Source organism: Artemia sp. Qi Xiang Cuo, chromosome 11 (genome assembly GCF_049724085.1).
Source record: "Artemia sp. Qi Xiang Cuo chromosome 11, ASM4972408v1, whole genome shotgun sequence".
NCBI classification, from domain to species: Eukaryota; Metazoa; Arthropoda; class Branchiopoda; order Anostraca; family Artemiidae; genus Artemia; species Artemia sp. Qi Xiang Cuo.
In genome coordinates, this window is record NC_142804.1 from 20,010,928 (window position 1) to 20,027,376 (window position 16,449).

The window sequence follows — 16,449 nt, forward strand, 5'->3', positions numbered from 1 at the left end:
TTTTACTTTTTCGGGGGGGGGTTACTAATTTTTGACTCAGTTTTTGACTAATTATACTGATTTTTACCTAGGTTTTTACAAATTTTCGACTTATTTTCGACTCGGTCAAAAATTTCGGGGGGGGGGGGTTCAAACCGGGTAACCCCCCCCCCCCCTCCCTCCCCTGGATACGGCCTTGCCATTCATTTCTCTGGTTCAATAAAATGTAATCTCATAGTTTCGGAAAATTTACGCTTGAACAATTATTCGACTGTATTTCTGTATATCTTTGATTTAATGTAACAGTTCTTTACATTTAATGAATTCAAGAAAGTTTGTTACTTACTTACAGTTTTCCATAAATCCTGGAATAAAATTTCTATATTGTGTATTCAAGAGGTGAATTCAAGAAACAGTTTGTTACTTACTTACAATTTTTCATTACTTCTCGAATGAAATGTCTGTATTGTGAATCCAAGAGGTGAATTCAAAAAAGAGTTTGTTACTTACTTACAATTTTGATAATTTCTCGAATGAAATTTCTGTATTGTGCATCCAAGAGGTGAATTCAAGAAGAAGTTTGCTACTTACTTACAATTTTTTCATAATTTCTTTAATTAAATATTTGCATTGTGTATCCATGAGGCGAATTCAAGAAAGAGTTTGATACTTGCTTACCATTTTTCACTTTTACTTGAAAAATATCCTTTGTGGAAAAAAAAAGTTTTTTGCTACTCTAACAATTATAACAATATATAGTGGCTTTTACAGTAAAATCATATGACCATACAATTTTCTGGTTCAATAAAATGTAATCTCATAGTTTGGGAAAATTTACGCTTGAACAATTATTCGACTGTATATCTTTGATTTAATGTAAAAGTTCTTTATTTTTACTGAATTTATTTTTACAGAAAGAGTTTGTTACTTACTTACGGTTTTTCATAATTACTTGATTAAAATTTCTATACAATAGACATAAGTTTACAGAAAATTTACGCTTAAACAATTACTCGACTTCATTTCTGCACATTTTTGATTTAATGTTGCAGCTCTTTACTTTTACTTGAAAAATATCCTTTGTGGAAAAAAGGTTTCTGCTACTCTAACAAATATAACAATAGACATAAGTTTACAGAAAATTTACGCTTGAACAATTATTTGACTTTATTTCTGCACATATTTGATTTAATGTGCAGTTCTTTACTTTTAGTCAAAAATATCCAATGTGGAAAAAAAGGTTTTTGCTACTCTAACAAATATAACAATAGACATAAGTTTACAGAAAATTTACGCTTGAACAATTATTCGACTTTATTTCTGCTCATCTTTGATTTAATGTAGCAGCTCTTTACTTTTTAGTTGAAAAAATATCCTTTGTGGAAAAACCTTTTTGCCACTCTAACAAATATATCATTAGACATAAGTTTACTGAAAATTTACGCTTGAACAATAATTCGATATTTTTTCTTTTCATCTTTGATTTAATGTAGCTTTTACTTTTAGCTCTTTACTTTTAGTTGAAAAATATCCTTTGTGGAAAAAAAGTTTCTGCCATTCTATCAAATATAACATTAGACATAAGTTTACAGAAAATTTACGCTTAAACAATTATTCGACTTTATTTCTGCTCATCTTTGATTTAATCTAGCAGCTCTTTACTTTTTAGTTGAAAAAATATCCATTGTGGAAAAAGGTTTCTGCCACTCAAACAAATATATCATTAGATATAAGTTTACAGAAAATTTAGGCTTGAACAATTATTCGAATTTATTTCTGTTTATCTTTGATTTAATGTAGCAGCTCTTTACTTTTAGTTGAAAAATGTCCTTTGTGGAAAAAAAGGTTTCTGCTACTCTAACAAATATAACAATAGACATAAGTTGACAAAAAATTTACGCTTAAACAATTATTCGACTTTATTTCTGGTCATCTTTGATTTAATGTAGCAGCTCTTTACTTTTATTTGAAAAATGTCTTTTGTGGAAAAAATTTTCTGCCGCTCTAACAAATATAATATTAGACATAAGTTTACAGAAAATTTATGCATAAACAATTTTTCGACTTTATTTCTGTATATCTTTGATTTAATGTAGCAGCTCTTTACTTTTAGTTGAAAAATGTCCTTTGTGGAAAAAAAAGTTTCTGCCACTCTTACAAATATAATATTAGACATAAGTTTACAGAATATTTACACTTGAACAATTATTCAACTTTTGTTCTGCTCTTTCAAGAGTGCGACCTCATCCCCCTTACTTTTCTTTGAAAAACTTAGTTCTTGGAAAGGTTTTACCAAAGACATTAAATCTCATACAGGCTTTTATCAATGACATTAAATCTCGTTCCGTATTAAAAAAAAAACAAAGAAAACGATATCTTCTTTTTAGTAATACAAACATTGATACTACAGATGATGATGTGCTAGAAGTCCATTATACGGAAGATGGTCTCTCGTATACGTCAGATGATTTGGTACGGCGGGGACCTTCAGGGAGACTATGTATTGAGGACGATGATCGCTTATATGATGACATGCCCTCTCTGAGGAATATAGCGATAGTTAAAGAGAGTAATGCTGATGTTCAAATAATCGAAGAAGTTGTCATATATTTAAAGAGTATTATAAATATTGATTTAATAATGGAATAAAAATATTTAGAAGAATGATTTATTTTTTTTATCTTTGATAGAAAACTTGGCTGGGGACTGATAGCACTCTAATGGGACGATCTAATCAAACTGAACTATTCATGTACAGAAGTCTCTGCTGGTATCCTTACTCTATGCATATCTAGTAAGAGAAAATTAATATAGTACAAACAAATTTATTGTGTGATTACGATATAAAACTCATTAAGCATATCAATAATTAGATTTATCGTTAAATGATATAAGAGAGCTCTTGCATCCTGATTTTCGATGTTTAAAATCCATTCCATAGAATAACCTCTTAAGTTGTCTCTTAAAGGACCACTTTTTCTCTTCTCTTAGATCATATTCATGACAATACTCAGTGTTATATCTTGCACTATGCACATTTTTCTTTGAGTTTTCATCACTGTCTATTATACTATATTTTGAGATATCTCTGTAGAGAAAGCCCTCTTTTCCCTGTCTCTTCTTTCGATCTTGCTTTTCAGCCGTACCGAACCTTGTTTTATGCGAGCTTGCTTGCAATCTGTATACATTTCTCTCCATATCATCTATGATTTTTCTCCTCATTTCCTCCAGATTTTCTCCTCTATCCCTGCGTCTACACTGTCTAAACATGTAGTAGGTTCATGAGAATACTCAAAATCAAAATATTGTCCTTTACATATAGAACAGTCGCAAAAAAAAAGGATATTTTTAACTCAATTTGTTCATTCCTGTTATCACACTGCTAACTCTAGACTTAGTGAATCAATACCATTTTCCCGTTAATTCTCACACTCACTAATAACAACTATAGCAGAAATCCTTTCCTTATATTCACTGCGAGCTTGTACCGTTAGTGTTTCCGGCTCCCTGATTAACCTAGAAAAAGGTGTCATTGACCCGTTAGTGGATCTATAATTCCCCTTCGATTACGTAAATCAATTTCTCAGAAATCTAGTTTCCTTCGATTATGTAATCAATTTCTCAGAAATTCTCTCCCCTTCGTGGATCAATAAACCATGAATAAAATATGTAACATCCGTGAAGATATTGCGTCACTCCCGTCTGTATCCATTAGGCTTAGAAACATCCCCTGATTGACCTTGAAAGAGACACGTGATCTTGTCCCGTTAGACTCGATTATAGATGGCAGAAGTGGTGCCCCCCCCCCCCCTGTGCCTTCTGCCCCATTCCTACTTTAATTCTTTTCGCCAAATGTTATATGTGGAGATGTTCCGGGGAAATTATCCAGGGGCTTTTTTTCACGTTTTTCTTTTCTGGGAAATAATTTTCACGGAAGGAGACATTTCTGGAGTGATGGAGAAACCAATTAGAGGTTAAAGTTTTATTCAAATAAAAGAATGCTAAGGAGAATTTTTCAGGGTGAGTCGTCCGCGAGAAATTTTACAGCGAGGGGGATTCTCAGCGAAGATGGAACTGTGCAGAGAGAATTTGAGGGGGAGGGTGCACTTTACGCTGGACGAAATTTCCACGGAGGAGTTTTCTGTGAGGTGGAGGGGTATATTTCATAGAGGATGAGCCATATTTACCGGCATTATTTGAAAAACGAACAGAAATTATTCCATATATAAAGGGCTGCCCCTTTCTCAATATCTTACTTTTTACGCTATAGTTTGCTGTTTACTAAAATGGAAACACGGGGGTCGTTTAATCAGAAAAGAAAGCTTTTTGAAAGTGCTAGCAGCTTTAGCGTAAACAGCAAGGTATTGAGGAGGGGACAACCCTTCATATCCTGAATAAATCTGCCAAAATTAATATGCATATATTGTTTTAATTTGTCATGTACGGTGAGCCAAATTCGATCCTGCATTAGTTGAAAAATGTTCAGAAATTAAACAAAAAAAAAAATTAACTGAAAGTAAGGAGCGACATTAAAACTCAAAGCAAACAGAAATTATTCCGTATATGAAAGGGGCTGTCCCCTCCTCAATGCCTCGCTCTTTACGCTAAAGTTTTTATTCTTTTAAAGAGTAGAGTTGTGACAAAGAGTCAAACTTAGCGTAAAGAGTGAGGTGTAGAGAAGGGGACCTAACTTTTTTGGTAATTGCTGCCACTGCTCATTAATAGTTGGTTCATAATCGTTATTTGGGCCAAACCACCAAAATTAGTAAGCTTAGTCAAGGCTATATCTAGGCATTAAGAGGGGGGGACTCAATTAAAATTAAAGGGACCGAAAATACAATAATTACTAGTAAAAGGATATAAACTAGAATATTACGGGTTTTTTTTACAGGGTAGCATAAAACAAAAAAAATAAGTTGCGGAATGTTTGGCTGTTAATGATAGCCAGGCCAGTTCGCTTAAGAAACAAATAATTTAAGCCTTCAAGTTAGGGGTAACATGATTCTGGTAACAATAATTTCTGTTTTCAAGTTGTTTTTTGTGAAAGAAATAAAATGCGACATTACATGTATTTGAAAAAGTAAAAACTTAGAACTGAATGAGGACCTGAAAATGGAGCGAACTAATCGATCAAGTGTGATTAGTTTTGGGTATGAAGCGGTCAAACCTAACTTTAGCAAAAACTTCACATAAGATACTTTGTATTACTGTAGCCGAAGGTAGCAATTACTCTAATAGTGTCCTGAATAAATTCGTGACTATTGCTCCTATTTTTGTCTTTAGTACTTTATATTTTCCTTTTTTACTGATCTTTTTAAAAAGACAAATGCTTGCTGATCTTAAAGTAGAACTCTCTTGGTATAGGTGTGGTGTTGGTAGAAATACGGCAGAACGTGTAATGATTTGAAATAAGAAAGGATGCTTAAAAAAAACATGTTGTCAGTGCTGACTGTAAAGTACTTCTCGTCTAATGAAAAAATATTCATTTATTTTTTATTGTTATTTTTGATTATTTCCATTTTTGATTGTTATTTTTGATTATTTTTATTTTTGATTATTTTTATTTTTTATTGGATTTTTGAAGTATTTTACTTCTAGTATCAGTTGCATTTTAAAATTGATCAAAAAGTTTTTAGGTAATGAATAACCCCTTTGTCATTTTTTAATGGAGTTTTCTTATGAATGTCATAAAGTTAACATTTGCTGATCTTAAAGTAGAACTCTCTTGGTATAGGTGTGGTGTTGGTAGAAATACGACAGAACGTGTAATGATTTGAAATAAGAAAGGATGCTTAAAAAAATATGTTGTCAGTGCTGACTGTAAAGTACTTCTCATCTAATGAAGAAATATTCATTTATTTTTTATTGTTATTTTTGATTATTTTTATTTTTGATTGTTATTTTTGATTATTTTTATTTTTGATTGTTATTTTTGATTATTTATATTTTTGATTATTTTTATTTTTTATTGGATTTTTGAAGTATTTTACTTCTAGTATCAGTTGCATTTTAAAATTGATCAAAAAGTTGTTAGGTAATGAATAACCCCTTTGTCATTTTTTAATGGAGTTTTCTTATGAATGTTTAAAGTTAAGAGTCGATAAAATGCTTTGACGCCAAAAAGCGAAGTCAGCCGAATCGGCATCTGAACGGCTCAGCTGCAAGACTAAGGAAATTTCGTCGAAAGAATTCTCAAAAAGCTTCGAATTTGTCTTTTCGCTCTTATCCATATATAACAAATGTATTTTTGAGCCCCGTAAACGCACTATCAAATAAAAATTAAACAAATACTGTGGATAGAATTGCTGCTGTATAATCTCTAGCTTCGTCTTATCAGTTTTAATTTGCGTAATGTCGACCGAAAAGTATTCCCCAGTGTTTTTAGTGTTCTCTCTGTTTTAGAGTTAGTGTTTACTAGTGCAATCTATTTCGATGTTTTTTCATAAAAATAGACCCTGTAAAGGCTATTGAACCTTCGAAAGATTAATGTGACTTATAGGTATGTCAACCTAACATCCAAAGCTAGGTAATCTTATCAAAACACTCTTCCTCTAACAAACATTGTGTTACCTTGTGTCGTCTTATGTTTACTTCTGCTTTCCTTTCGGTTTGTAAATTTGGTATACATACATTATGTTCATGATGTTTTTATTACGTTTCCACCGAAATGTTACTGCTTACGTTGTGACCCTGGATGCATAATGTTTTCACCTCGATTTTCCAAATTGAAATTGCTTTTATTTTACCTTCTACCAGTCTGAAAATGAACAGATACTCGATTTCAGAGTATAGACAAGAAAAGGCATCACTATATGTTCGTTGTACAAATTTTTTTCTAAAAAAAAATAGGCTTTAGGCTCAGAAGTAGAGATGTTTTAAGGCATGAAACAAATGTTTCTTTTCAATTGACTATTTAAATTCTTATCATTACCGAAGTACAAAAAAAAAAAAAAAAAAAAAAAAAAAAAAAAAAAAAAACAGGGCACTGATACCAATCCTAAGACTCAAAATGTAGATTGGAAAGCGTTTACATTTCAATAAGTAAAGCTGATCAAGATTCAAATTTGCATTCTTATTGAATTTATTGTGGATAATTAGTTCATATATTAATCAAAATTTATGAACATGAAAAATAGCCAAATAATATGAGCATTTAAGAAATTCACGAGGAAATAGTAAAATATAGATGTTTAGATAAAACAAAAAATCGCGAAGAAAGGAAGAAAACGAAGACAATTAACAGCCAGTGAAAAAAATTTTCACTGGCGGTTAATTGTCCTCGTTTTCTTCCTTTCTTCGCGATTTTTTGTTTTATCATGATTAGCCAGTGTGGTCTCAGAAACTATATAGATGTTTAGTGGGGGTTGCTTGAGCTTGAAAGCTCCTTAGCCTGCATCTTCGTTTTAATTAGACTTTTTCCAATTAAATCTTTCTAATAAAATATTTTTCTAATTAGACTTTTTCTCACAAAATCAACCAGACAATAACAAACTCTAACTTACTTACACAGACGATACACATGTTTGTATCACAGATATAGACAATAGACATACACTGCGTATCTGACGATATACTGGCTATTCAGCCCAATTCTGCATCGTGAATCTTCTAGGCTAAATGCTTCCATTGGGTTCTGTCTTCTGTGAATAAATGAGTAAACTCCAGCCATACCTGGCCCTTTGTAACCATGCTTTCAGACTCTCTCAAGCTGTTCGACGTCAATTCTTAAGAAGTGGTGCCAAGATTTAATCTGGCCATTTGGTCTTCCATTAAGAAGGGGGAGCTTGCAGTACACTGTTTGGCTTAGTCTTTTCCGGGTGCCTTATTAACTGGCCTAGCTACTTGAGTTTGTTTTTCTTGATTATGCAGGAAACTTTATCACTGATTACTGACTAATTAATGCGTGCCTTGGTAGGGTTAGGCCATATGCTTCCTGTCAAGGTACACTTGGGCTAATTACAAGTTGGGTTGATTTGCTTCATTCACCATAGAACACTGTGCTCGAAAAAGAGCAAAGTCCGACCTCTACATTATCAGCATGAAGTTTTGTAGCATACCTTAGAAGAAACGGGGTGTGTTATCCTTCCCCAGAGTCGGTCTGAAGGACCTCTGGATAACGCTGACAAATAATGTTCTATGCGTGCACGTTTCAACAGCATTGTATTCCCCCCAGTTAGTATACTTATCCCCCTCTCTGATGGTCGAACTCTTTGAGGGTCAGGCTCATGTATATATTTTTTTTCCAACATTATGTTATGCTGAAAAGATCACGTTGTTCGGAATGCGGTTTTTACGGAATTATAGGGCTCTGTGGTATCCCTGTCCTTAAGAGGAGTGAGCTCCTAGTAGCAGCTTTCAGAACATTTTGAATTTCTTTGATGCATGTAGATGTTGATTCCAAAAAAAAAAAAAAAAAATGAATGAACAGTTTTCTTCAATTTTAGAAAAAGTTTGTTATTACTACCCTTTTAAAAATTCAGCATTTAAGTGCCTGGAGACCACACCCTGGTGAATACTCCTCATCCATCTTTCTTTATTTAAAGCGACTTGTCATGGCTTAATTTACTTGACTTAATTCTCCTGCTTACTTGGCGCCAGCGTCGAGAGTGCACCCACTATCGTTCTCCAGTGAACCCGGTCTTGAGCCGCCGTGAGTGCATCTTCAGGTCTTATTCTTGCCTTGCTTAGGAAATGAGGTAGACTATCGGACTATGTTGCTCTTTGTCGACCGCGTGGTCGGTTCCCTCCAGTGACGACAGGGTTGAAATCATAGACGATGCGACAAGAGTTTTCTTCTGAAATTCGGAGGAGGTGGCCATAACATCTCAATGTACGTAGTGTAACTTGCAGGGGGAATGGAATCTGCATCGTACGGGACAGGAGGTCGGTGTTGCTGATAAAGTCGTACCAGTGAGGTCTCTTTATCTTTCCGAGTCCTTTTCTTTGGATTGTATCCAACTTCCTCAAAGCTATGGTGGCTGCTGATTAAGTTTCTGTGTCATATATTAGGACTGAGCCGAGAGACGTATTAAATATCCGCATCTTCGTAAGATGGTTGACAAGAGGGTTGCGCCAAATGTTAATAAGTCTCCCTAGGACAGAAGTTGCCTTAGCAGTTCTTCCGTTGACTATGCTGTGGACTGATCCATCGCTTGGCAGAATGGAGCCGAGGTACGTGGAATCCTTCACGACTGCTACTTGATTTTGGCATACTTCGACTGTAAGAGGGTGTTGTTGAGATAATTGTTAATCGTTAATTGTTAAATTGTTTTGCTCCAGTTAATGTTGAGCTCAACCTTGCTAACTTCTTCTCTCATAACTTTCAGCGCTGCTCGAAGTTCTCCGAGGGTGTTTGCCATGAGTGCCAAATCGTCAGCGAAGTCAACGTTGCTTTAAAGTCTGTTACCGAACTTCAGTCCGAAGTTCAGTCGGGTAGTGGTCCTCATCATTACAAAGTTAATGACGCATCGGAGGGCGAATACCCCCCACGCCCATCATCTCCCCAAACACTTCCGATCAACATTTTGATACAGCCATTTTTTGGAACGTAGTTGAAGGGTCCGGAAATTATTTCTTTGAGTATGACAACCCGCCGCAGCCCTCAGGGCTAAGGTTGTAAGTTATGCCCTGGGCGCATATAAGGTTTTTATAGAAAGTGTCGTCGTAAAAACTTCCAAAGGGGCTCATTCGACTGGAAATTGAAAGGGCTATTGCCCTTTTTAATAGTAGAAAGTAATCGGAGGGAGAATCAACCCCCCCCCCCCACACCCATCATTTCCCCAAACACTGCCGATCAACATTTTTATATGACTATTTTGTTCAACTTGGTTGAAAGGTCTGTAAATTATGTCTTTGAGGATGAACCCCCCCCCCCATAGCCCTCAGGTTAAGGGTTGTAAGTTATGCCCTTGGGCCATATGGGGTTTTATAGAAAGTGTCGTCGTAGAATCTTCAAAAAGGGCTCATTCAGTTGGAAATTGAGAGGACTAGTGCCTTTTTGACTAGTCAAAAGTGATCAAAGGGAAAATACCCCCCCCCCCCCCAATCCCATTATTTCTCCAAACACTTCCAATCAGAATTCGGAGATAGCCATTTTGTTCAAGGTATTTGAAAGGTTCGGAAAATATGTCTTTAAGGATAACGAATCCCCCAGCCCCCAGGGCAAAGGTTTTTTAATGAAAGCGTGGTCATATAAACTTCGGAGGGGCCTAATTGGATTGGTAATCAGACGGTCTAGTTCTCTTTTTAAGAGTCAAAGTGATCGGAGGGCAGATACCCCCCCCCCCCCACACACACGTCGTATTGTCCCGAAATGCATCTAATAAAAATTTTGAGATAGCCATTCCATTCAAAATAGTCTAACAAACCCCAAAATAAACCCCAGAGATTAGGGGCAACGGTTGTAAGTTATGCCCAGGGGATATTTAAGGTTTTTATGGAAGGGATGGTTGTGTAACTCTAGAAGAGGCTCAATTGGTTGAAAACTGGAAGTTCTAGTTCCTTTTTAAGTGTCAAAAGTGATGGAGGGCATTTAGCCCCCCTTCCTCTACAACCCTCCTTTCACCAAACGCATCTGATTGAAATTATGAGATAGCAATGTTTGAAATTTATGAGGGCATATAAGGTTTTTATGGAGTGGGCGGTCGCATAAAACATCAGATGGAGCTTATTTGATTTGAAGTTGGAAGTTATAGTGCCCTCTTTAAGAGTCAAAGTGATTTGAGAGCAAACTCCACGCTCATCATTAGCCTTAACACCTCCAATCAAAATTTTGAGATAACAATTTTATTTATCTTAGTTGAAGGTTTCGGAAATCATGTCTGTGAGGAATAACCCCACCCCCCCTACAGCTCTCAGGGAAAGGGTGGTAAGTTATGCCCTTGGGGCATATAAGGTTCTTATAAAAAGGGTGATGGTATTTGCTTTGGAGGGGACTCATTGGATTGGTAATCATAAGCTCTAGTGCTCTTTTTAAGAGTCAAAGTGATCAGAGTGCAGCTATCCCCCCCGCACCCACACAAACACGTCGTGTTTTCCTGAGATGTATCCAATAGATACTTTGAGACATTCCTTTTATTCAAAATAGTTCAAATATCATATAAAAAGGCTTTTGAGGTTGATACAAACAACCCTGGGGCATTTAAGGTTCTTATGAATGGGATGGTTGTATAAGCTTTAGAGGTGGCTCATTTGGTTGAAATTGGAAGTTCTAGTTCCCTTTTAAGAGTCATTAGTGATGAAGGTCGAGTAGTACCGCTCCCCCCACCCAACTACCCCTCTTTTCACCAAATGCATCTGATTGAAATTGAGCGATGGCAATTCTGTTTAAAATAGTCCAAAGAACATATAACAATGCTTCCAGGGTTAGCTCAATCCCCCAGAGCCCTGGGGCAATGGCTTTAAGTTATGCCTGTGGACAAATATGGTTTTTTTATGGAATGGGTGGTCGTATTAAATTCAGATGGGTCTCATTTGATTTTAAATTGGAAGTTATACTGCCCTTTTTAAGATTCAAAGTGATTTGAGAGAAATCTACCCACGCCCATCATTTCTCATAACAAATATCCAAACAAAGTTTTGAGATATCAATTTTTCAGCATTGTTGGTAGGTTCAGTAATTATGCGTAGCAACAGATGTAGTAGCAGTAGTAGCATTAGCAACAGAACACACATAGCACCTTTTTTCAACGTACTCTTTTATGGGCCATGAAATTTTTTGCTTAACACCACCAACCAGTCCAGAAGCACGGTTTATATGATGTCTTAAAACTCTGTATATGGGCCATGTATGCTCTGATTAACCTCGATACAGTTCCATTATAGGAAAGCTTTTTCGCCTTAATACCTTTAGGCTTATTAGTGGTATTACTAGCACCAGTAAATATAGTAGTAGCAGTAGGAGTACAGTTAATAGTAGTTGTCTTAGCTTTAGTAGCAGCAGTAGTAGTAGTAGTAACAGTAACAGCAGCAGTAGCTTTAGGAGTAGAAGCATTAGCATTATGATGCAAATCTTGTCTTTTGGTTAGTTCAACATCCCCCACAACAAGCGTTGTAAGTTTTAATTTCACACACGAAACTGTTCCTTAGATATTGCTGATATACCATTTTGACAACCTATATACGGATGGCAGGTTGTCATCCGTACAACAGAAATATTCTCTGAAAATTTCACCTTCATACCTTCATAGGTTGTGGATTTAGAGCTAGCCAAAAGATATTGTGTGTATTCATTTAATGCTGATCCTACGGTTAAGGTAACTGACGACACTAATGGCATTAAGTTGAAACTTTTAGGGAACGTTTAGGGGGAGTTTCAATTAAACGAAACACCCATATGCATGCAGGTACTAAAAGGGCACATAGCACTATAGGACATAGGCAGCCATGCTCTATCATAGCTAGTAGTATCTTTGGTATTTTAAATGAGCTAATTTGAATAAAAATTAAAAGTTCTAGTGCCCTCTTAAGAGTCAAAAGTGATTGGAGGGCAATCAGCCCTCCTCTTTAGCTCATAATTGTCCAGACACTTACAATTAAAATTATAAGATTAATCCCTCGCAGATATTTAATTTGCCAATTAGAATTAAAAACTACTTGTTGCTTTAAAATCAAAACAAAACACACTTTGTGCATGCTGTTTGCCAATGAGACATCTACGCAACATCCCAAAAACAAACAGGAGAATTAATCTCAAACTTTCGGGGCTATCTCTATTAATACTTTTACTCTTAAAATTTTACTAAATCAAAAGAGTGTAAGTGTATCCAGACTGCGAAAGAGCATAAATATAAATTTTTGTGAAAGGTTTTAACTTTTATTATCAGGTCAACTAGAGGATGTAAAATTGCTGAAAAAGTTTCTGCAGCATATAAATAGCAGGCCAAACTATAAATTCTTAAAGGAAACCGGAAAGATTCGAATTATTATTTTCTTTTTCCCTGAAAAAGACTATGTCAATATAAAACGTACAGAAATTAAGTTAAAAACCTTTTCCACAAATAAGTTTTTCAAAAAAAAGTAAAGAACTCCATTAAACCAAAAATAAACAAAAATAGAATCAAATAATGTACCAAGCATACAACTACCACAAATCAGTATCAATAAATAAATGAAACCCAAAACGAACAGAAATTAAAATAAATAACAGAATCAAACTCAAAACGATCAGAAATCAATACGAGTAAGGTTCAAAACCCCCATGCTTTCTAAAAGCATGAATATAATTTCTACTTTACTGAAAAAATATTTTAAATTTTTCACATTTGTAACTTTAAGAATTAAAAAATTAATGAAGATTTTAAGGAATAAATATCAGCATTTGTATATTAAGCTAACAATGCACATTTTTGTCAGTAATTCATTTGAATTTTTTCAGTAAAGTACAAATTATATTCTGGCTTTTAGAAAGCATAGGGGTTTTAAAATCTTAGGGCTTAATTTAATTTTTGGAGTTCTTTACTTTTTTTTGAAAAACCTATATTATTGAAAAAAGGTTTTTTAATTAATCACTTTAATAAATCATCAAATTTTAAATATCTTGCGATACTTTTGTGCCAAAGTGTAATTTTGATCTATAAAATCTGGATATAAACTTTTTAGTTTTAATTTCCCTTTCGAAGCACAAAAAAAAAAAGATTCTAATGTTATAAGATGCTTGATCTACAAGGTAGTAGTATTTTACTTGATAAGGTTTTATTTACTTCATATAGAATTTTTTATTAAGTTCTTTTTTTTACAAGTTTTATATCAAGGTTTAGTTTACTTTATATGGAAATCAAGTTCTGCCGGGTTTATATACCCGGCCAAAATCTGAAATTCAGTGTTCCTGAAATATTTTATTCATATATGAACTTCAATCATAATGTTTATGTGACTAACAAGTGGATAAAAAAAATAATGTTACCATAGGCGCCCATAAGCTGAATTCCAGGGGGGGGCAACCTCGTCTAATTTGCACTTTTAATGCTATATAATAGAAATCTCAGAACAAAAATATAAAAATAAGGCAGCATCATTCTGCCAGGGGGGGGGCGCCCCCTGCCTCACCCCCCCCCTTATGGGCGCCCATGAATGTTACCCCTTTTTTAAGTTTCTTTTATTTATCTGACATCTTCAACTTATATCTTGGGTTCCTGTGTTTTTAGGTTTATGAAGGAAGAGTACCTGTCTATACGTCTGGCATCTATAATATTTCTTGTGGCAGCTTTAAAAGGTTCACACTCACTTTAGGAAAAGGAACTCAGCTTCGTGGTGATATCCTAATCCGGTGCTATAATAGAACTACACAATCTCCTGGCAGGGAGTTAATCTTTAGCTGCCAGTTTCACACATGTGCTGTGGTGGCGGATAGAATGATCGTCCCAAGGGCTGAGCTAGACTATGCTTGTAGAGGTATGTATCTATTTTATGACCCCTGAGCTGACACTTTAAAGGTTGTGCCCTCTAGTAATTGTGATGATTTTTTTCTTTTCTTCGTCTTATTTTTACATGATGGCCTTATTACCAGGGTTGCCACCCGGTGAGAAAAAATCACTAGATTCTTGAAAAAATCACTAAAGCAGCACACAAATCACTAGATTAGTGACCACAAATCACTAGAATTATAATACTCTTTATCAATGTAATTAATAATTGTTTTGTTTCTTGATGTGTAAAAATATCTTTAGATTGATGTTTTGTTTTTTCTTGAACGAAAATTACCCTTGAAATTTTGGGAAATGCCTTTTTGCATCTTTATGTAGAGAAAGCGCCAAAATCCTTGTTTCCTCCCTGTTCCCAAATTGGTACCCTTGGCTTATATCCCGATCACTGAGAACTGGTTTTCGGTTATCTAATCGAAATATTTGCTTTTTCTTTTTAATTGTTTTTTCCTTGTTGATCCAAAACCCAGTTTTTTCCCAAGAAATATATAAACTGTTTTTCATTTTACTCTAATTGATCTAGTATAATTACTAGAACTCCAGCGACAATTTTGAAAATGACCTTTTTATATTTTCATGAAAAAAAGTGTCGCACTTCACAAATATCGATAAGCACCGGGCTCAATGCTTCTTAAAAATAAAGAGGCACTTGTTAATTATATGGAACACACCCAAGAAGTAAATTTATGTTAATCTTAATGAAACAGGCCAAAATATGATGAAAATATCATACTTTAGTTTATATAATAATATAATTGGACTATATAGTTGCACATTAGGGGAGTGTGGGGGTAAAGTAACTTAACCTAACCTTGCCCCTACCCCCCTAATGTGCAAATATATAGCCCAAGTTATACAAGTCTAATGTATTCTGTCACCGGTTATTTGTCTTTGTGGCTATGAAACTGGTTTTCATAGATCGTACATTATCCTTATTATCCTAAGCATACTTTCATCCAAAGACCTATCCACAGGGGCTGCGTGGGTCATGCTAAATCTAAAGGTATAGTTTTGGAGCCTTTAAACTATGCTAAACAAAATGGCTGTCTCAAACTTTTGATCGAACAATTTTTGGGGAAAAAAGGGACGAGAGAGGGGGCTAGTACTGTTCGATCTTTTTGTTCAAATAAAAGGAAACCAAAAATTTTGATTTCAGTTCAAATAGCGGCGGATCCAGGGGGCGCTCCCCCCCCCCAACGTAGTCTAAAGTAGTGTAATTTACTTAATTAATGCATGATTGCGTTAAACAAACTTGCTCCTAACACTAGTTTATCGGATCAATCTATGTTCCCCCCCCCCAAAAAAAAAAATAATCCTGGATCCGCCCCTGTGTTCAAATGAGCCCTCTCCCGATGTTCTAGAACTGTTGGTTCGATACGATCACCCCTGGAAAAAAAAGAAATTAACACGCATCCCTGATTTTTCTTCCAAAAAATAATACACAATTCCACACTTTCGCAGGTAGGGGCTTGAAACATCTAAAGTAGGGTTCTCTGATACGCCGAATCTAATGGTTTAATTTCCATATTATTGGGTGTTTCCTCCCTCTTTCAAAAATCGGGAAATATTGTCACATTTTCTTAGCCTTTTATGAATAAAACTAAGCTTAATGAATCTTATATATTTGGAATCGACTTAATAAGCCGATGATATATCGATTGACATCAAAATTCTGTTTCTAGAATTTCGGTTACTATTGAACCTTGTAGCTCCATTCTTACAGTTCGTTATTACAAACTATTTGATATATTAGCACATAAATCCAAAAACTTAAAGAATTGGACGTTATCTGTGTTTATTAGATGTTTCAATTACAAATAAGAGAATTTGAAGAATAATTTGGAGTTTTAATTATATTTTAGAAGTAGAAATTAAAATCACAAGACTACTACCAAAGTAAATAACCCCTTCTCATACTCCCATCCGACTTTAATCATCAAACTACAATCGATTCAATGTATCTAATTGTACTACAAATCCTATTACAAAAAGCATTCCTATTATAAAAAGCCCTATTTTCTTTTTTAGTGATTTCCTTTTCTTATTTAGA

General features: G+C 34.8%; 1 protein-coding gene across 3 annotated transcripts in view; it reads left to right on the forward strand.

Annotated features, from left to right (window-relative positions):
- Positions 1-6,388: 6,388 nt before the first annotated feature.
- Positions 6,389-16,449, forward strand: part of LOC148946744 (uncharacterized) — a 131,964-nt gene continuing 121,903 nt past the window's right edge. For 2 of the 3 annotated variants that reach the window (XM_089096358.1, XM_089096359.1), the window contains exons 1-2: positions 6,389-6,478; positions 14,124-14,370. In XM_089096358.1, the coding sequence (XP_088952484.1) occupies positions 14,331-14,370 (40 nt within the window). In that variant the 5' untranslated portion in view covers positions 6,389-6,478; positions 14,124-14,330. The remainder of the gene's footprint in view (positions 6,479-14,123; positions 14,371-16,449) is intronic. The other variant, XM_089096360.1, reaches the window with a different exon arrangement.